Below are 22,936 nucleotides of genomic sequence, written 5' to 3' on the forward strand. Positions count from 1 at the left end.
GACTGGAACAGTTGAAGCAGGCTCGATGTCGCCTTTGTCTTGCTGCTTCACCCTGGTCCGTATCTGTTTTTCTTCTGATATCTGCAAAAGAGTTGAAACATGTAATGCGTTAGAACATTTTGTTCTAAGCAATGGCTGACTACATTTTTAACATGTGTACTAATGCATGCATATATATATATGATCCCTACATGCATCAGATGCATATAACTCGCATCACAAAGGGATCTCGAAAGGCGCATATCAGATCAAAGGAAAATCACCATACATATGCATATTTTTGCTAACGTTTGTTTCATGTACAGGATTAGGAGAAAGGACAGCTTGCTGGTCACAAAATTCACAAAAATGAGTGGAGAAGAATGAGGCTCCCACAAGGGTTGAGCCCAGCTCATGTGAAACGATAGCAGGGTCTCATACAATGAAATTATATCAGAGCTGGTGATAAAAGGGAAAAAGAATAACAAAACAATCATGACGAAGACATTTTCTGACACAATGCAAGATACCATTAAATACAATTATGGAAGAAATGCATATAATCAAAGATACAATCACAGTGATCAATTCACAAAGGCATGCAGTCATATTTCAGAAAATGATACAGACAGGAAATAAAGTCAGTATGGACAGCAATCAATCACAGCCATTTAGAGTTTTTCAAGACTGTTATTTAAAAAGGGCAGCATGCATGAAGATAGTCCACGTGAAAGTCTGAAGGACTTAAGGGTCACCCAAGGAACTCAAAGAAGCACAGAAAGGTTCAGTCCTGAAGCTTGTAGAGGATAGCAAATGAACACACTGCCGAACAAAATTGTTAGATGGATCAAGGAAGCAGTTTTTGGAGTTATGAAGGAGTTTGATACATTTTCTGGAAGACTTGTGGAAGTTGCATAAGGAATGGGGAAAAGTCTGGTGCAAGCAGTCGTAAATATCAAGATTGCAGAGGCAAAGGCCATGTGAAGAAAACACAGAGGATGTCGTTCGGGGTTGTCTCACAGGTGTCTACTTGCTCAAAATGTAAAGGTCTACTTGTTTAGTTCCAGAGTTTAATAAATTCATCTGTATTAAGTCATAAATTTGAAGGTCTTTATTTGCACACCTTGCACAGGTGGATTTTTCATGAACAAGAATAAAGTTATTGTCAAAGTCCTCGAGACATCAAAAGATGACAAATGGTGTGTAGGAAGAAAAGTGATTTCTGTTAATTTCTTGTCAATTACAGTTCCAGTTGTGCTTATGTTTTATGCTCTGGGTGTTGAATCAGATTTTGAGATGATGCAAACGATAGGAATTGAATTCAGTGAGTGTGAGGCAGAGTTAAAATGTTTTCGAAGAAAGGAAAAAGTTTGGGCCTATATTAATGACCAACTCAAGAATTGCAAATTTCCAAAAGATCAAGATGCTGAAGAGGCTCTCCAGGTTTACATTCAGGAAGGGATGAAAACAAATGACAAATCAAAAAGCAGTTCAAGTTAAGTAATGAATGATGCAAAAAAAAAAAATAAAAAATCTGACAAGTTGTTAGTAAAGAGCGGAAAAGAGTGTTTGTTGGACAAATTCCTATCATGGTCAAATCGCATCTTTGCTACTTGAGCAGTCTAAGTTGTAAGGAGTTACTTGAAGAAGGAGTTTGTTCATTCGAAGTTGGAGGGTATTTCATTATAAATGGGACTGAAAAGGTTTTTTATTGCACAAGAAGAGCGATGCACTCACCGGATATGGGTATCAAATACTCCAAGCTGGATGGCAATATACACACCTCATACAACTGGATTTTCCACTTATAAGAAGAAAGTATTTGTCAAAATCATCAAGACATCAAAAGATGATAAATGGTGTGGTGGAAGACAAGTGATCACAGTTAATTTCTTGTCAATTACAGTTCCAGTTTTATGCCCTGGGTGTTAAATCAGATCTTGAGATGATGCAGATGATAGGTAACGCATCCAATGACTATGACATGAGGGAGTTATTATTGTCATCAATTTACAAGGCAGAGGCAGAGATATTCAGGTTAAATTGAAAAGCCATGCAATAATTCATAAGATACAAATATTCCTTCCAGAATTAGTGGAAAAAATCAGAACCAGAGCAGAAGATATCAAAAAGGGTAAACAGTGGTAGCCATTAATGGCGAAAATGCTTGCAATTCTTTCTAAAACCCAGCTGGTGACCTGTATGTGTTTCTTAATATACAGAAAATGCAAGGAATTGAAAGGGATGGCGTCAACCTTCGTTCTAAAGTTATCAACAAAAACACAGAGGCAATACTGGGAGCAATATTAAAGATGGAGACTGTGGAGGGGTTTCAAACATATATTTTTTATGTTTATCTGTTTCTTCAACGTGTTTAGAAATATTCAGGTTAAATTTGAAAAGCCATGCAATGATTCATAAAATACGAATTTTCCTTCCAGACTTAGTAAAAAATGGCGAACCTGTAAGCAGAGTGAAAAGCCAAGGAAAAATCGCGCCCAGCAGCAGGGATCAAGCTTCGAACGCCCCAGGAAATACTCAGAAATACAAGAAAATCTCCACGGCGGCTCCCTAAATAGGCCCGGAATTAACAAATACACAGAAGGGAGATCAAGTTTCGAACGCCCAATAGGCCCAGCACTCATTTCAGCACCCAACAACAGAAAGAAACTGATATTTTTCTCCTTTCACGCCCGGTTCAAACCCTAGCGGCGCCCAGCTTCAGAGAGAAGTTTCCAGATATCGAATGAAGTGGGGAATGAAAACTTTGGGTTTTCATTTTTGCCTTTGTTCTTTTTTCCTCTCTCTTTCTCCTCGTGAAATACCTAAGAGGAGGGGAGCCATTTTTTGTAACCTTTACCTTACTCCTTAAGTGATTTAATATCACTTAGTTTTTATTTATTTTTCCCCCATATCTTATTAAGTGATTTTAAATCACTTAAGAAGTATGTCCTTCAAATACATGCAAATGAATGAATTTTTTTTTTTAAAGTATTTTTAAAAAAAAAAAATCATTGCCTAATTAAACATGTGCTTTTTTCATTTTATTTTATATTTATGGTAAAAATGTAATAAAATATAATAAAGGAATTTATTTACTAAAGTGTAAATTAAAACACTTTAATTAAATATATTTTTTATTACATTTTATTATTTAATAAATAAAAATAATAAAATTATCCTATTAAAGTGATTTATTTTTATTTATCACTTTAAATAAAATAATTTTATTGTTTTTAAGTTATTAAAGCCTTTACTTTAAATATAAATAAAATAAAATCAAACAAATGTTCAATTAGGTAATCATGTTTTTTAAAAAAAATCACTTTATCAGATATTTGTTTGGAGGTCAGGGAGAGATATTTTTGCATTTATGAGGGCTTGCAGGCCTGTCAGAGATATTTCAGAGTCATTTATGATGCATTTATGGGGTTTTATGGTTGCAGAATGGGTGGCTTGACTTTTTGGCTCAAGTACATTCCTTTTCAGACATGTTTGGGGCCAAAAAGGTGGGTTTTTTGAGTTTGCTCGACCTAAAAGGAGGAGGTGGAGCCTTTTTGACTGCCTTGGAAAAAAGCACATATACTAGAAGCCTTCATTTTGATTAGGGTTCTGATTCATTCATCCTTTAGCAGACTGTAATTTTTGAGTTCTCTCTGCAGGAAGGAATGTTTTTGTAACACATTTTCAAGAATTACAGAGCTTGGTGATACCTTTTTGGCAGGGATAATAGCTTGGCATACATCTCTACTTCTCATCTTTTCTGTTATTGTGTCTTTAGTGTTAGTCAGTTCTTTGTGGTTGGCTTTTTGCCCCCCTTAAAATTGCACTTTCTGTTGATGCCTTATACAGAAATACATATGTTCTTGCAAGTCATAAGCTGTGTTTTTTAGTAATTATCAGTCTTAGGTTGTGAAAGGAGTTTTTCCTCTTAGGACTGTGATTATCCAGCCTTCTTATGAAGCATTGATGCAAGGATCATGGGTTGTTGGTTAGTGTAAAAGAGTTTTATTATCACTGTTATACTGTGTATCTTTTGCTTAGTTGGATTTCAACATATCATTTGGTGCAATCACCTTAGATTTAGATTTCAGTTTTACATGTTCTCCTCCTTACTCTTTTCCCTGAAGAAATTGTTAGTTTAGGTGCAGAATTTGAAAAGAACCAGCTTACTCTGGAGGTTCACTCCAATTTTTAGGCAACCCACAGGCCTAGGAGGGTTCCCATGTGTCACAAGCCTGCTGAGTTGATAGCTTAGGAAACAGGGGTGCAGGTTCAAGTGATAACAGGGACTCCATATATAAATCGCCAATAATATAATTGAAATCATAGTTGGCAGAATTGAAGTTGGCAAAAACTCAATAGACCCAAAATTTGTGACTCGGCAATTAACTCATCAACTTAAAGAATTGATTAAATTTCTTTAGTAACACCTTTTTTTTTGTGAAACTCAATGATAAAATGTACCCAATGAGTTCATAAATGAGTACAAAAGTGTTTTCTTTTGATTTGATTATTTTGAATACGAATTCAGTACAAAATTGCATAATCATGCAGAATGCTGATACTAGATAGCTGACAACTATTATGAATTTATGATGATTGCCTTTGAAAGCATCATCATAATTCATAAATTACATATTACAAAATGCAACATTATATATCTTCCTCTTTACTAATCTAGTGAAGATTTTGGGAGAGGTTGAGGTTCTAAATCTTGTAGTTTGTTGCGGCTCCTCACTTGGCATAGAAATTTGTGCTTGTGGCTCTAGCTTGATCTCTATCATACTAGTAGATGTCAAGGGCTCCTCTTTTGGCTTATCAATGTCATCCAATCCTATAGCTATTGTTACATCCTCCATTGCTTGCCTCCTAAATTCAAGAATCTCATATCAAGTGAACAATGGGGACCTGTCATCCCTCCTTGTCCAATCGCTATAAGGATCAATGTCATCCAAATCAATGACCTCCTTTGATTTATTCTCTACCCTTCTTTTGCAACTAGATGTTCTATAAGGTTGGCACAAACTGCAAAGGGATAATCTTTGAAGATTTGGGGTATTTGCACCACAATTTATTCACCAAGAATCTACAAAATAAAATATTAAACATGATTTTATCAAATTATCAATAGTTTTTAAATTTGAAATTTGTAACTTGTAAGATGCGTGCAATCATTGTGATGTAAAGACTCCAATTTTTGTTACTTGGTAATTAAGAGGTTCTTCCTTGGATAGCTAGTTTTGAAGAAAAGAGCTTACCCCTACCAGTCAGTTATTGTGCAATTCTTGAATTATGAGGTCTCTCACTTTGACCTTGGGTGTCATGCTTTGAATGCATGTCATGAGCTTCTCCATATTGTTTGCATTAAGATCTAAGAAGCTATACGAATAGGAAAATTGGGGTTGAGGAAGTACCCTACTACATGGATGGGTTGGTGTAGTTGATTGTTCCATCTTTAATTAATGACCTTCAAAATGGGATCAAATTTAAGGCTGCTTCCCTTGTAATAGTTTCAGATGGACACTTTGATCCTATCCATGCCCTTATAAATATACTCCATTAGGTTTTGGTCCCAATCAACCAAATGGAGAACTCTAACCAAGGGCTTCGACACCTGCAATTTACAAATACAAAAAGAATAAATTTAGAAATTTATAATGAAAGACCAAAATTAAAAATAAAACTTTCAATTTGAATTTAGAATTGAAGTTTGGAGGTTAGCTTCATGAACTTTGTAGCTCTTTGTTCAAAAACATTATCAAACTATCCTTGCAATCCTCTCCTTTTGACTTCTTTGAATATGATGAGTCTAGCCATGCTTGACTCACAAACATCTGTTCCAAGAAGTCAACTGACCAATATTGCTTTGCAACATTAGGAAAATCATTGCAAACCTTGTGACACTTGATAACACCAACTCTTTCCCTTTGGTGTGATCTTTCGTGAAGCTAGTAAAAGGTGACAATAAATAAATTTTATTATGCTTCTTGCATCATCTACAATCTGTCTCATCCAATCAAGTTTGCCTATGTCATCCAAAAGAGTGATTGGTGCTTTTGTTTGAGCTATCTCCCAACCAACCACCACATATGCTGCTACAGTTTTAGTTATAATTTCAACTGCATTCTTTATGCCCACCTCTAAGACATTTTCCTCCAACACTGAACTTAATGTTTCTACATTTTCTTCTTTGTTAAAGGCATTACCTGACTTCAAAAAAGTTACCTCACCATTTGAAGCTACCAAAAAGTTGATAATGATGTGGTTTTTTCTGTTCGTCCACTCATTTGAGAGAATAGTGTAGCCATACCTTCGCCATTGCTTCTTTTGTTCTTCCCCTACTAGCTTTGCCTCTTTAGTTGTTTTTGTGAGCAACTTCCCACTTAAGTCTTTCCAAGAAGGTTCCTTGTAGCCTTTTCCAACTATTGCCAGTCTTGCTATCAAATTCTCTTAATAAGAATTGCTTGCCACATTGAAGGGAAGGTTATTGAAGTACCAAAAATTGACACATGGCTTATTTTCTTCTTGATGCACCTCCTTGTTCCACCCTTTACCTTCCAATGATGGTTGTGCACTAGGTATGCTTTTGGGCACAAATAACCTATGTGGTGTGTGTGTAGGCGCTCCACTTGAAGTAGATGAAGTGGATGCCAATGTGCTTTATATGCGTGGACCACGAAGGAAGCTCACCGTGTCTTCAAATGCCGTATCATATCTTTGTACTTGCATTTGATGACCATGACCACTAGCTATGGATGTTGTTGTGGCTGCCGTTGTCTTCTTCCTTGATAATATTTTCTTTGTTGTTAGTGCAAGGTGTGCATACATCTTTTGTTTGATCTCTTTTGTGTTGTTGCTACAGGGTTTGGCATCACAATGAGTAATGCTTGCAAGGTGATATTTGAGGCCAATTTATACCTCCATGATATAGGTTCTTCCATCTCATGCAACCAATTGTGCCAGGTGTTGGTCCATGGCATATTTCCAAGTAGGGTCTCTAGCTCCAAGGGACAAGTGGCTGTAATTGGCATTGATTGGGCCAAAATTGAGCCTAAGCTTGTTTCATAGGCTTCTGTAATCGCCATTGTATGTAATCTACAAGTACAAAGTACAACATTTTAATTTTAAATACAAAAAAATTAGCCTAAACTCAACATAAATTACTATAAATCAGCATAAATTTATCTTCAAATTAGTTTAAATCAGCATAAATTCAATACAACCTATTCATTTTATTTCCAAAAAAGGTTAAAATTAGAAAAATGATGTGTATGCTAAAAAATATTGAATTCATTTAAAAAATTAGTGTAACTGAACAAACAAATTCTTAAATCCAATTTTCTGGAAGTGAAATTCTAAAGACTACTAAGTTGTAAGAAATTATGATTTTTTTATAACCTACATGCTAGATTTTAGCACCTAAAATCTAATTTGCCGTTTCGGGTACAGGTACGGATTTGCGAGTACGACAATTTTTTTCCCCTTGGGTACAAGTCCATACACACAGATATATAAACACACACACACACATATTATGTTTATGTTCAAACATCAAAATTATAAAATACAAATTGTCACTCCCATTATTATAATCCATACTATGTAACTTTCCCATACATAAATCCATAATTGCTAATAAATATCCATAATATCATAATATCATATTCATAATTTGCAAAAATGATAATATTCAACTTTCGAGTCTCAAAATGTCATGACACAATGAAAATTCAAATTACAAGTCATGACCCATATTTAATCTCCATATTCATCTTCATTATAAGCATCAATTGCAAGGTCATCATTTGGTTCAACAACATTTGAACCACAATCCATTGGATTTCCACTCCCACTAGCTACATTTGTGTCAAGTTCAAGAGCCGCCTCATCTATAGAGAATTGGGCAAGCTGTTCAACTATAGCATTTAAATCAGCACACTTAGGGGCTAGATCCCAATTCCTTGTCACACCCTCATTATATTTAGGTTCCTTATGTGACAATAGATGAAGATTGGAGGGTATGCAGACCAAATCCTCTACGTTTTTTGCACCCAAATGATTGTGCTTGATTGAGTGGATGAAGGAGTGGAAGAAGAACTTGCAACCTGTTAAGTTTGCATACAACATTTAGTTAAAAACTTAAAACATAAATTATAAAGTAAAAACATTTTAATATGATAGCATCGAATGGAAAACAATAAAAATAAAAAATAAAAAATAAAAAAGATACGTAACTGGGAGAGAATTTTAATTGCAAGAGGCAACAAGAAAATGGAGCCTTGACCATGTACATACCACCACTCATCAACATCCATCCTATATCTGGCATGAAGAGCTGTAGTATCATGATATTTTGAAGATACAAATTGGCCAAGCTTGCTCAAGACAATATTTCAAGTTTCATCATTTGAATATATCTTTCTAAATGCAGCCCTATAGCTAGTGGCAACCTTCACATCTCTATTTGGTGGCACCCTCCTTGGCAGTGCAAGTATCTCTGTGGTACAAAACTTTGGTGTCAAAGCAACTGCTAAGAGATGTAAGGGGGTGGTCATCTTGTTCCAACGGTCATCAATAATTTGTTGCACAATTAAGAAAAACGTTTCCGTTGGGTCATGTTCCTTGGCCTCTATTATTGCTCTTATTTTCTCCACCATGGAGTCCATGTCATCATAAATTTCACCCAAACATGGGTGATTAGTATCAATATACCTAATCATGCTCATGATGGGCTTGCTGAAGCTCAAAATATATTCCACACGATCCCACCAATCATCTTGAACGATCAATGCTCTTACTTTTTGGGCTCTTTCTGTGTTTGATTGCTTCCATATACTCTAATGGAAAATACGGGCAAAGGCAGAAAATTTTGTACACGATAATAATATATTGCTTTTAATTCATTCTTCTCACATTTGTTCCATACATACTTATAGGATTTTTTAGATCCCATTTTATAGGAAATCCAAACAAATTTCCTATTAATATTGAGTTGTTTTTAACTCAATACGTACCACTATTCTAATAACCTATTTAACAAACCATGTGACATGATAATATTAAGTTGTTTCTCAACAACTTAATATTATGACTTATATAAATAAGCTCTAATTTCTAATACCTATGTGAACACTAATTCCCAACACCCCCCCCCTTAGTGTGAACATGGGGTGAAAGTACATCACAAGACTTGATGACCACATTTCGTAGCTCATCATAAGATATGTGTAGGGACATACACATCTACTCATGTCAAGCAATAATGGAACTAGCCTCACTACGCTCATTGTACTTCCATCCAAGGATTGGGACAAACACATCTACCCATGGAACCAAGAATAGGGACTAACACATCTACCCAAGGTATTAGATCAAGTCTAGATAGGGACAAACACATCTATCCAAAATCAAGGTCATGAATAGGGACACACACATCTGCTCACAACAATTACTATTGGGGACACACATATCCAATAATAATCATCAACTTATTTGACTAGGGACAAACACTTCTAATCACTTACACCATCTTGTGAATGGGGACACACACATCCATTCGCATACAATCAAGAAATGTGATTGGGGACATACACATCCAACCACAACAAAATAACTTGAACACCAAGCCCTCATTGTCGCATATGTAGCCATCACTATAGATCATTGGCACTTTGATCACAAATGATATGAGATGGTTGCCGCTACCTCCTTGAAACCAATCTTGGCTTTAGTCATTTTGGCACAAGCTGGTTTGTCACAAAAACAATTTTGCAACCCAGTCGCTATTGACTCACGAGAGGTTGCTAAATGTCCTCCAACCTCCCATGCCTCCATCCCCCAGTTGAATTGATTTAGAGAATATATTCCTCCTCACTGTCTTCATGTGGAGGGTCTTTAGTAGCCACCCCATGAAGGCACTCTTCATCATCATTTGTAGCCAATGCCTTATCTATATTTAGCTTTTCATCAAGGAGATCCTTGGCTCGTTGAGTGCAATTCATAACAATGTGTCCCTTCTTCTTGCAATAGTAGCACAAAATTCTATTCTTGAAGAAACGATTTTCCTTTGATGCAGAAGAACTAGATTTGGAGAAATGGCTACGTATATTGTTTCCATACATTGCAGTTTCTTCTATAGTTGATTCAATTTTCTTAGTTCCTTCGTCTATTAGAGTGGAGATTATTTCTCCCGGGGTAGCATCTACTTCGTTTAAAGTGAAAACAATGTTGCTATAACTAGGAGGCATGCTAAACAAAATAGCCTTTGAATCATCATTAGCTACTTCAGCATCTATTTGAGTTAATTGATTCAATAGGGAGCGAAACTTACTGCTATGTTGAACAATGTTGTCACCCTCCATTTTCAGCCCAAACAATTTCTGCTTTAGGCCCATTTTTGCACTCAATCCTTTTGATCCAAACAAAGCATTCAAATTAGCCCATACTTCATTTGAGGTCTTTGATAAGTCAATGTGATGACGGTGTGCATCTGAAAGTGCAAGACCAATCAAAGCTATTGCTCTTCGATCCTTCATAGTCCACTTTGCGCTTTCATCAAGATCAATTGGTTTGTTGATGTTCCACATACCACATTCCATAGATCCTTTTCAATAAGGATCAACTTAATTTGATTTGCCATGTGTGGAATTCTGAACCTTTAAATTTTTCTATTAATATGCTATTTTTTTCCATTAAAAGAAAACATTTGATCCTATTCAAACTAACACAACTTGATTTTTAGACTATGACATAGTGTCTCCTTATAACTAATATCGAGCGCCCCCTTAGTCAAAATAATACTGAGGGTGTCGGATTCCATCGATAATGCACATATTACAATATGATTTTGACTAACAAGATATTTATATAATAAGTAAATAAAAGATTTTCCCAAATCAAGCTTGACGCACATTCTAAACTAAATGATACACCTTGAACTAATTGGAAACACTACTCAACTGGGGGACACAAAGACATAGTTGCTTCGTAACCAATGACTTGGCCACCTTATTTAGAGCATAAGCTTTCCTATTTGACAATTCACTCGCTAAATAATTATAGATTAGAAAACAAAGACATCAGAATGTAAGAAGATCAAAATCTTATCTAAACCATAGAATATCCTTGAGCTATAAGACACTGATGTGTGCCTATGGGTTCAAGAGAAGATTTTGCTCTAGCTGGTGAAGGTCGACTGCCTAATAGAGAGCTGTTGAGTGCAAAGCGAGCATGAGTTTAAAGATGTTGAGTGTCGCCTTTGTCTTACAGGTAGAGATGAGGGCAAGGGAGTTGATCTCCTCGTTGTCTTGCTTGGGGTTGTGGATGTGGGTGGTCATAGAGTGGAACAATGAGCAAAGCAAGCTGCAGGAGTGCCTTATCGGGAAGCCCTGTCGTGCGAATGGACAATGATGAAGAGGAGATCTCTACGTTGTAGGCGTTGCGTAGGGTAGGGCTGCGGCCTTTAGTCCTCCAAGCTAAAGAAGGCCTCGTGCTTGTCAACAACACCTCCTTTGCACCTCCTTAAATTAGCCCAAGGATAATATAAAACCACCAAGCATAAATACTTTTGTTGAGCCCTTGAACAAGGGAAGGCTGCTTGTAGAGTCACTGAGATGAAAATGCCTAACCCGATCAAACAAGAGAAAACGACAATTATAAAAGTGTGGGCTTTAGTTCATATTCAACAAAATCAATGCCGATATATTTTCTCCTCGTCACAAAAAAAATAGGCATAGGAAATAAACTTGCTTTGATACCATGAAGGAAAATACGGGCAGAGGCATAAAATTTTGTACACTAATAATATATTTTTTTAATTCGTTCTTCTCACATTTGTTCGATACATACTTGATCCAATTTTATACTGAATAATCTGTGATATCCCCCATATTGTGAAATTACAATTTACATCTTCATGTTGTCCTGTAATATAAATATAGCAATTAAATTACTATTAAATTATTAATTAATAAATAACTTAATAATTATTTAAATTTAAAATAAAATTTACATTAAAAACTAATTATTTAATTATATTTATTAATAAATATTATTATCAATTAATTAATATTAATTATATTTATTAATAAATGTTATTATTAAATAATTATATTTATTGCTGAGTAGTATTATTCAATATTTATTAAATATTTAATTGATATAGAATCTTTAGTGGGGCCCGATCCAATGAGGACCCCACGGTCACCTCCTTTCACTTGGTAGGTGACTCCTCCCCGTGGCCTCGTATAAGGCATGTATGTTAATCGGCAAATGGGGGAAGGGGGAGAAAAACCTCAGCAAGGGATAACAAGGGAGAAGCTAGTAATAAGTGCCACCTCCGCAAGGAATAACCCACGTGGAGGCTTCGTACTCCCTATAGACCATACTGCAAGTATCACGGATTGATATTAGCCAGCCGCCGACTCAATAATGAGGAGTCAACACTAGCATCAAGCCATTGATAGTCGATGAAAGAATTACGGTGAATATAAGTATGGAGGTCGTGCGTAAATAATAATGTGGAAGGAATTGGATTTGAACATCTCTGCTATAAGCAACCTGCGGTCTAATACAACAATCTAGTAATATTAATATAGACCGCAGTATATATATAAATATAATTAATGTACATATAATTAATGTTTGGTTAGACAAATAAAATTAGAGTATAATCAGAAAGAACTCCTAAGTTAATTAGTTTAAGAAGAATAAGTTTGTATATAATATTTGTTACTACTGTCATTATTTAAGAAAGTTTGGGGGGCATTCAGGAAACAGAAGCCAGGAAGATTTAGCAAGTAATTTGTAGGCAATAAGGATCAAGCAATTTGAGATCTGATTTAGATTTGAAAGATCAGCAATTGCAGTTCTGAGCAGAATTCAGAATTGAGACAGCCATCGATAGAAAGCAGATCAGAATTATTATTAAGTGGTAGACGGTAACATCCTTGTTTTGGTGGTATGCATGGGATGTGCTTAATATGCATTGCTTAATCTATGGGAGCCCGATAGTATTCTTATGCAGGATATTAATAAATAACTACTAACAGTCATATAATAATTATATTAATAATAACATAATAATTATAATGAATAGAGAAATATTTATAATAGTATTACTATATTAAATACTGATAATAGTATAATCATTATAATAGAGAGATGAATCCTGATAATAGTATAATAATCATTATTCCTATATTATCTTATAAGAACTGTTCTATAGTAAAACATGAAAAATAAATTGAATGAATGATTCAATAATCGGATAATTACATTGAACGATATACACGTATATATAGAGGTTACAAGACGATTTTCTATAATTAGAACATAATGTTAAAGTAAAAGATTAAAGAGCTAAAAGCTAAATTAAGCTTAAACACTAATTAACTAAAAAGAAAAAGCTAAATGCTAAATAAAGCTTAAAAGCTAATTAACTAAAAAGCTAAATGACCATTAAACAAGGAACTAAATATAGGTGACTAAAATATAATTAAATATTCTAATACCCTCCCTTAATGGTCATTCTATCTACTAACTACCCTACAGAAGATACTGCAGGTCTTTTGATCACAAACGAAAAGAACACTCTGTTGTGGTGGAGACCCTCCCTGAATCTGAAAAGTGTTAATGACCAAGAATACCAGAATCCATCCAACCTGACTTTGGGTAACCAAATTGAAACCTGAAACCATGATTTTGAGGAAAATCGGCAAACCCTTTTGCAGAAGAGTATCAACTCCAAAACTGACTGCAAGATACGACGGTTGCAGATATTCACCCTGGCAGGTGCGACCCAAACTAACTGCAACAAAGCATGATTTTAAGGAAAAAATCATCAAACCCTGAAATAGGAACCCTCGAAAAGAGAATTCGATTTTGAGGAGAAAATCGAAAAACCAAGGAATCTGAGGTTACAAATCATCGTTTTTGTGGAAAAAAAGGTAAAACCTAGATAATTAAAATCTTACGCGAATATCGCGGATTACAGATGAGATAATTTTTAAGGGAAAATTATAAACCCTGCGAACAATTTTTGAGGAAAAAATCGTGAAAACCCTCCCATGATTTTTTGTGGAAAAAATCAAAAAACCGACAGACAATTTTTTCAGGAAAAAATCGTGAAAACCCTGGTACCTGTAAGACGAGGTTTGGCCTAAATCAATATGATAAAGGTAACGATATTTAGATATCGTGAACATGCACTGTTTCCAGGTGTTGTGGCAGTTGTTGAACTTTTGACTATGTTCCAACATGACGTCGGTCAAAGATGCCATCACAAAAATGGAGGTTGAACAAGGTCAACCTAGTGAAAGCATGAGACAGAAGAATCTGATTCAAAAATCAAAATAGAAGAACTGCACAAAAATATCTGAAACCCTAGAGGAGAATTCTGGCATGAGTTCTAAGGTGCAAATTTCGAGGTTTGGAAAAAACCCAGAAATTAAAATTTTCTGCAAACTTAAAACCTGAAATTTTTCCTGAAAAAAATCAGAAAAAAATAATAATTTGCAGAAAATAAAAAAAAATACCTCTGATTTTTTTTTGAAAAAAAACAGAAAAATATAGACGATTTTTTTTTCTTGAAAAAAAGGCAAAAAAAATAGGGGCAGAAACCCTAGGTTGGATGTACAACATAAACGCCCAGAAGACAACAAAATTCCCGACGTCCACAGAATTAGCAGAAATTGCAGACTGTTTTTAAATTCCAAGGCAAATTTGCTAGCACAAAATTTGAGGCACGAAAAACAAGGCACCCAAAAAAATCTGAGACCAACCCAAAAAATCTCTCGAAAAACCCGTATTATCTCTTGTAATCTTGGAAAGCTTGGTAGTTTTCTTCTTTTCAATTGTCTAACCAATCCTATCTAAGAACCTATCCAAGTTTCTATTGTCTCTTCCTTTGCTACTATCACTTCCTTATTCATTCTTTCCTTGAGCCATGCCGAGATAGTAGATCGCTCCTCCTCTACTTGTAACTCCTTGAATTGCTGCTCTACCTAGGGTGGAAAAATTGTGTCCTCATTATCATCTTCATCCATGATCTCTACATATACATCTTCCAAGGCCTTGTTGTTTGCAACTTGTTCTTGCACTGCTGGAGGATCTTGTACTTGAGGCTGCTTCCCTTTATCTGTCCTTTTCTTGTTCATAAGCATGTTGGAGGCGCCTTCCATCATCTCGGACTTGATCGGGGATGGGGAACACTCTACACATCCTGATGATGTCGATTGGCAGCTTGGAGAACATTTTCTTTCTAATCTCAAGATCATCCTTGGCATTCATCCAATAATCTTCTATATGTGATTGGTTCTTGTGTTTGCTTCCCTTGATCTTCCTCATATTGCCATATGGATTGAAACTGGTTCGTGAGGTGTAATCAACAAGGGGATATAATTTCATCTTTTCCTTTGACTTCTAGGCTGCCTGAATGGATGGACACACTTCTATTGATTGTCCAACTAAGATAGGAAAGGAAATTCCAGCTTTATGCCTCTTCTTCTGAATCTTATCATAGGTGACCAATTGTCTTACGAGCTCCAATAGTAGTATCTTGTCCGTAGGGTAAGGTGGAAGCTTGTATGGTGGACAAGAACATCCTTGAACTCAAGTATGTAGGTGAACTTGGGATATTGATTCTTTAATGAACCAAGCCCCATATTTCTTCATTGATTCCTTCACCTACAGGAATAGCCTCTAATGGATACCGCCTTGCAACGCTCTAACAATGTGCATGGAGAAGGCATCGGTTACCCTTCGGAAATGTGCTGTGTTGTGGAAGTGCAGTTGTGTGTAGCATTCACACACTCTTATCTCTCCTTGTCCGTTTCCAATTGGGCCTCTGTACGTCAGCCCTTTGTATTCATAAGCTCTTGCAAGTGAGTAAATGACATAAGAGTTTATGTAGAACTGTTTGGTGCACTCTAGTCTTCTCAAGTGTAGGTCAATGTTATTGCTTATGATCTTCTCCCAATTGACTTTCTCTCTTTTTGTTGTTACTGCTTCCATGTAATAAAACATCCAATTCTCAAACGAGGAGCCTTGAGGGCTTCCCATGATCCGGTTGAGCAAGGTGATCAAGTCACTAAACTCTTCCTTGAAGTCAACCCGATGAAGCCTGTTAGGTACCTTGACGAGGGTAGGCCTAGCCTTGGACAGCCAATACTTATTGATGATGCCCAAGCATTTGTTGGGATCGTCTTCAAAGATTGTTTGTTCTCCTTACTTGTACTTATATACCATGTTTTCATGCTCAGGTATGTTGAATGCTTCGCTGATGGCGGTTTTAGATAGGAATGCTAGGACCTTGCCATCAGGTGCTACTATTTGTCTTGTGCTGGCATTGTAGTGCTTGGCAGTTGGCACATTCAACTATTAGCTCGTTGCACTTTATGGCTGGGGCAAATTCAGCTGCTTGCACAATTCCACTCTCAATCATCTTCTTCGACACTCCAGAGGACTTGCTCTTGTAGGAGTGTCCTTGAAACCTTCTCCTAACAATCTTGCCCAGGTTGGTATCTCCAACATTCACCCATAGTGATGTGATCTTTGATTCAGGTAGCACCCCTTTTGAGTCTTCCTTAATGAGAGTCGGCCTTGGAATTGTTCCCACTCTTGGGGCTGCAATGCTCTACCTGCAGGAACTGCCTAAGTTAGGATTTTGATAGGACATTAATGAGTGCAAGATTGAAATTCGTCAACTAGGATAACATTTTTTCCTTTAAAAGCTTGGAAGTGAATGAATTTTTTTTCAAATTGCAAAACCCTAGTTCTAATCTCAAGCCCTAACTTCTTTTAAAAACTCAGATTTTACTTGAAATATGAGCACAAGATGATATGACTTTCAGTTTAAGAGCAAAATCAGTGATCAAGAGTTTGAAATACAATACTGTTCAAGAAAATCAGAATTAAGAACCTTTCTACAATACTGATCAAGGGCTGTTCTACCTAATGTTAGACCTGATTTTGATGAAATACAAAATCAAGTCTGATTTAATTATTAATGACTGTCTAAAACAATGCTTGATGTTTAAAATCTGTCTTCAAGTTTGCAAAATTCATTGGAATGTTGATAGACAGGGCAAAATTCGCTAAATTCAGGCCTTATCCTTGCTAATAATTCTTAATGATAGTTCCAGATTGCTGTTTCAATACTGAAGATTGCTGCTTTGGGAAGGAAATTCGCTGTTCTTGAAAGAAATCTCTGTGCTCATGGAGGGAATTTGTTCGTCTTTGCCTTGACTGTAGATCAAATTCGCTTCCCTTTGGAAGAAAATTGCTATTTATGAGGAAGATCGCTGCTAAGAGGAGGAGGCAAATTGTTTTCTGATGGTTTGATCAAATGAAATGATCAACCATCATATATAGGCAGCATTCTAATAGGATGTGCCTCTTGATCTTTCTAATCCCAATGAGGCCGACTTGTATTTGATGCCTCTTGATATAATTCTTTGCAATTTTTATTTCCAATGTGAAAGGCCAACTTGTATTTGTTTGTTTTTAGAATTTGAATTGAAATGGCTAGTTTCAAAGGCCGACTTCTTTCTCTCTATTCGGTGCCAAACTCATGTTAGTTTACCTCATGCCTTGTTGGGGTTTTGAAGGTGTGTGGCCATGAAGTGGCCGGGGTTTTTGAATGGTCAGGGACATGAAGAGAATGGTGGTGGGTTTTGGATAGGCACGAACATGAAGTGTGAGTAGTGATGAGGGATTTTAGGGGTGCCACCATGTAGTGTGTGAATGGTCAGGAATCTGGATTGGTGAAGACATTTTGCTTAAGGTGGCCGGGCTTCGGAAGTGGCAAAGACACACTGTGGCCAGACCTTTTTGATGCATGCGGACAAAACCTTGAGTCGCATGTTTACCTTCAACACCAAGATTTAAAACGTTTTCATCTTGATCCACCAAGGCAATTTAAAAACTTTTCGAAGCACTTGATCTCCATGAAGTGTTGATCCTAGCAATTCGAAAGCAAAACATCATCTACTTTGCTGGTTGTGGATTTGAGGGTGTCAAGACAAGATGCTAAGGATGGCTGGACTTTTGAGGGTGTCAGGACATTCTCATCCTTAGTTCAATCAGCTTTCATGGCATCCTAATCTTCCCTCAATACATCAACTTCATCAACATTATTCATCATTGCTTGGGCCTTGATTGTTTCTCATCAAACATCTCATCTCACTTGACCACTTTTCACACTTTAACTCATATCTTGTCTTGACCTGAAGGCTGCATTGTGATGATCAAATGAAATGATCATCACGACTCATTCATCAACTAAGCATTGAGAGCCCTACTGACTTCATTCTAACCTAAAGAGAGACCCACCTACTGCTAGACTGCCCGAGAGCTAAAAGCTACTGGCAAGAAAGAGGGGGTCCCCATTTGAAATGGGGTGATGTGTGAAAAGGTCACAACAGGCAGCCTGCCTGTAATGCTGATGTAATTCTGATGCAAGTTTGTTCTTTTTAGTTTCTTTTGCGTGTCTCCCTTGAGTGCTGGATTGATCTTTTATATCTCCCGTGGTAGCCTATGAGTAACATCCCTTCCTTATGGATGTCATGAGTTATTAAGGTAATGTCCTCTGCTAATTGTTGCCTCCTCTTAACTAATTGATTAGCCCCTTCCTTTCACCATTTAAACTATATTTTGTTATTAATGAAACTGCTGCATATTAGCATCGATTATTATATGTAATTGTCTTCTGCTTGTCCGATTTTCTGCCAATCTATAGATGTCACACCTGGAAATTCTGAGGTCTTACGCTGTAAGACAATTTCTCAAAATAGTTAAAATTGAGTGAGTGTCATGACTGGGACATGACATGTGCTCTAAGGATCTGGATGTCCCATCTTCATGCCTTAGTCAATTTTGTTTTTCCTCTTTCATGTCCAAGCCCTTACCTTTGCCTCTTCTATTGAGTTGGAAAGCTCCTTATGTGGACTTTGCAAAGACAATGATTAGAACTCAAAAATATGACACTCAGAGCCATGATAAGCAAGGATCCAACAATGATTCACTAAGCAAGGAATGATTTTCATTTAACTAAAAAATTGACACTATATGAAATATTTTGTATGGGTACAACAAATGGGTGTGTTTTCTTTTGGTTATTGCTGCGTATAGATTGGTCTATGTGGTTAAGGTCCTAGTATTCTTAGATGCTTTTTTTTTTGAATGAGCTAGTTTAAGCAAGAAAAACTATGAGTCTGCTGATTTCAGTAATTCAGATATGAAAGACAGCTCTGAGTGTTTGTAATATTGACCAAGATCATATATATAATTCTTGAACTTTGTCAAAAATCAGACCAGATTATATTCATAATCAAACTTCGGGTGTAATTGTATGTGATTTAACCAAGGTTGCATGGGTACTCGTACCCAGCCCCTGGGCACTCGTACCGGAGACTCGGACGCGTATCCCGCACTGGAAATTTGGTTGGAAACGTCTCCATACAGAGGAGACTTCCCGCTAACGTATCCACCCATCTCCCACCGTCTCCAAGCCAAACAAAAAAAAAGGAAACCTTAAAATGTTTAAAAAAAAAAACACGGACAACAAAATAATCAAAATGTAGTACAAACGGAAGAAAAACAATGCTCAAAACAAATGCAGGTCACAAGGATTTCTTAAAACGTTGCAACAGCCATTACTAAATTATTATATTATATTTAATGTCATTATATTTAATGTTCAATGTCATTATATTTTCAGAATTTCTATAAATTATTAAATTATATTTAAAAGAAATTGGCATCTCCAAGTACCCACGTCTCCTATTCTGAAAAAATAGTCGTACCAGTACCAGCACCAGTCTCCAAAGTCTCCAAGTACCCCCGTACCTGAAAAAATAGTCGTACCAGTACCAGCACCAGTCTCCAACGTCTCCAAGTACCCCCGTACCCGTGCAACCTTGGATTTAACTTGTATAGTTACTTTTACAGCGTGTTCTCAAATGTAGCGTGCTGGAGAAATCACGTGTCTGATACATATAAACTCCCTAAGTTTTCTCTTGAGCTTGGGACACCAGAAGCTAATCAAATATGGTTAAACTATTTCATGCAGTTAGCTGCACGACTTCATCTTAATAACATCTAAGCTTTTTGAACACCTCTCTAGAGATGGTGTTTTCAATTGCAGTATTTTAAGCATTGCCAGCAAATGATACTTGTGTCATGCCCAGTGAGGTGACTGATATTCTCTATAAGTCTAACATTTGTGCATAGCCTATTGGCTTTGGAGTCAGCAAAGTCTGAGAGATTACAGAGGTTTATGATAATAGAAGTCATATGCTAACAATTCCATTATTTGTGATTCTCCAAGTATTTGGTATGCAAGACTCTCTTCTAAAGGCCCACCTACAGGTGCACCTTAAATCTTACATAATGTTTGGGATGAAGGGAATAGCCTTGTAGAATTCCATATCTTACCTCTTGCTTCGAGTTCATTTGTATGGTTGATAATACTTTTGTACATTTTAGAGATTACTGTAGCAATATCGTTATTTATTTTTTGTGTATGTGAAATATTTTTCTGTAAGGTTGGAGCCTATCAGATTCTTCTAGGATAATATCGATTTACAGAAACAAATTTCAGATTAATAGATCTTTTCATATTATCAGAAAACTACTATGATTCTATTCCCAAGGCTGAATTCTGTAGACCTAAGATGACGTTTTATGCTACTTCTCAACATTGCTAGTCTGTATTTTTCTTCATATGAAAATTGAGCCAGGATTTTAAACAGGATAGATGAGGTGTTATTGTCATCTATGAGAATGTGATCAACATCTGTTAACTATTATGACTTGAGGTTTTTGATGAGGAATATCTTGACCAGACTTGTTACAAACAGTCAAAGCACAATAACTCCTTATAATTGGAATATGCATTTCTTTTAACTTCTCATTAGTAAAGCTGTTTTTAAGTTTATTTGTGTGAAATCCTTTTGATTTCAAATGTTAAGATTATTTTCAAGTGTCTCATGATTGTTTTTCTAATTTTTGTTTCAGGTACAAAATTGAGAATGGAGAAAAGCTTGAGCCTTTGGAGGAAGTCACCATTGAGGTTTGGTATTTTCACTCCGAACATTTATGTCGTCTGTAATTGAAAATTGAACTTGTCATTCATGCTTTCTTCAACTATTTTTAGATGGAAATAGAACATTAGTAAAAGGCATACCTGGACTTTTTCTGTATGCTAATTATACACTTAAAAAAATTCAGGTGGATGAAGAACATGTTGGAATTGTTATGGAGGCTTTATCACACAGGCGGGGGGACTTGATAGACATGGGTCCTTGTGCAGGAGCTGAGGGACGAACAAGAATGTCTTTGATATGTCCCTCAAGGTGTGAAGTTTTACTTTTCTTAGGAAATTTTAGTGGATCAACACATAGATTATTTGATTAGATTCCTTGCATTAGAGCCCTTTATCTGGCATTTTATTAAGAACTAATTATTATAGCAGGCAAGAAGGATACTTGAGACTATGTATTATGCGAGTTGAGTCCTTTTGTATTCTTAGTGGTGTTGAAGAAAAAGTAAAGCAGGGAATGAATATATCAAATGTATAACAAAAAGTAAACAATCTTTAATTCTTGAATGCGGATTAGTTCAAAGTTAGTTGTCTTGCCCTATTCCTAAATAAACATCCTTGATTTTATGTGATCTGTAATGCCTTGCTAGGAAACCCTGAAGGGATTAAGATAAAACCTAAGTTACCGGTTCGGGTTCGGATTCGGGTACGGATTCGCGGATTTGGCAAAAAAAAAAAAATCTTGGGTACGGGTACGGGTACGGGTTCGTCCGTACACACATATATATATACACATATATTATATATATGTTCAATATATACAATCCATACAAAAATAAAATATACAATGTGACTTTCCATACATAAATGATAAATCATAAATCCATAATTGCCAATGCCAATAAATATTCATATATCGCAAATGTAATCAGTAAACTAATAACTAAAGTCTAATATAATATTCATAATTTGCAAAAAAGATAATATTCAAGTTTCAAGTCTTTTTTAAAAAGTCATAAAGGGGCAAATTAGAGTTTTATTATAATAAAACTATTTTAAAAAGTCTTTTTTTATTGTTTTTTTGACCTGTGGGCCCCGTTTTTGGGAACCCACAGGCCTGGGTTCACGCAGGTCCTCCTGGGTTCTCCCTGGGTTCCACTCGGGTCCTTCCCAGGTGGTCGGGTTCCCTGTGGATCCTGCGACGCAAGACCCACAGGGAACCCGACCACCTGGGAAGGACCCGGGAGGAACCTAGGGAGAACCCGGGGAGAACCAGGACCGGGCAAGAACCAGGACCCGGACCTAGGCCAAAAGGGGAAGAACTGGTAACTTAGGCTAAAACACAAGAATAGAGTGCAAATAATTAAAAAAAAAAAATTAAACACAACACAATGGTACAACGAGTTATCATAAGTTCATATACTACAGCGGAAGACTAAATAACACCTAAAGAGTTTCCCAACGTGATTACTTAATTCAACATTTAACTCAACTCACGTTAATTAATCCAATTAAGTTGACTAACTTAATGACAAGATTATACTTAAACAAGGATAATTTATTTCGGTAAGATAAAAATATAGATCACATGATAAGGTTCATCCATTGAGGTTAAAAGTATAGGTGACATGATTAAGTTCATCCAATAAAATTTAACCAAACATTACGTTCAATCTTACATTAAACATATGCCATGCATCTAATTTCATATCGTACTTTAGCTTCATAATAAACTAATGAATACTTCCCATGCCTACTTAATTGCGCTATCAATAACTGAATATATTTCATTAATCAAATCTACATTCTCTGATGATCCTAATTACTGCATTAAATAAAATGACTACATACATGCATTTATGATTATCTTCATCTAATCCCCATTATACATTTTAACATAAAGCATCCATACAT

At 36.0% G+C, this 22,936-nt stretch overlaps 1 protein-coding gene across 2 annotated transcripts in view; it reads left to right on the top strand.

The window, feature by feature from the left end:
- The window catches only part of LOC131035831 (uncharacterized), a 198,350-nt gene that overhangs the window by 99,649 nt on the left and 75,765 nt on the right, over positions 1-22,936 (top strand). For both annotated transcript variants that reach the window (XR_009358328.1, XM_057967557.2), the window contains exons 11-12: positions 20,998-21,052; positions 21,211-21,335. Coding sequence is in view for 1 of the 2 variants with exons in the window: in XM_057967557.2 (XP_057823540.2) it covers positions 20,998-21,052; positions 21,211-21,335 (180 nt within the window). In the remaining variant the exon portion in view is untranslated. The remainder of the gene's footprint in view (positions 1-20,997; positions 21,053-21,210; positions 21,336-22,936) is intronic.

This window comes from Cryptomeria japonica, chromosome 7 (assembly GCF_030272615.1).
Source record: "Cryptomeria japonica chromosome 7, Sugi_1.0, whole genome shotgun sequence".
Taxonomy (NCBI): domain Eukaryota; kingdom Viridiplantae; phylum Streptophyta; class Pinopsida; order Cupressales; family Cupressaceae; genus Cryptomeria; species Cryptomeria japonica.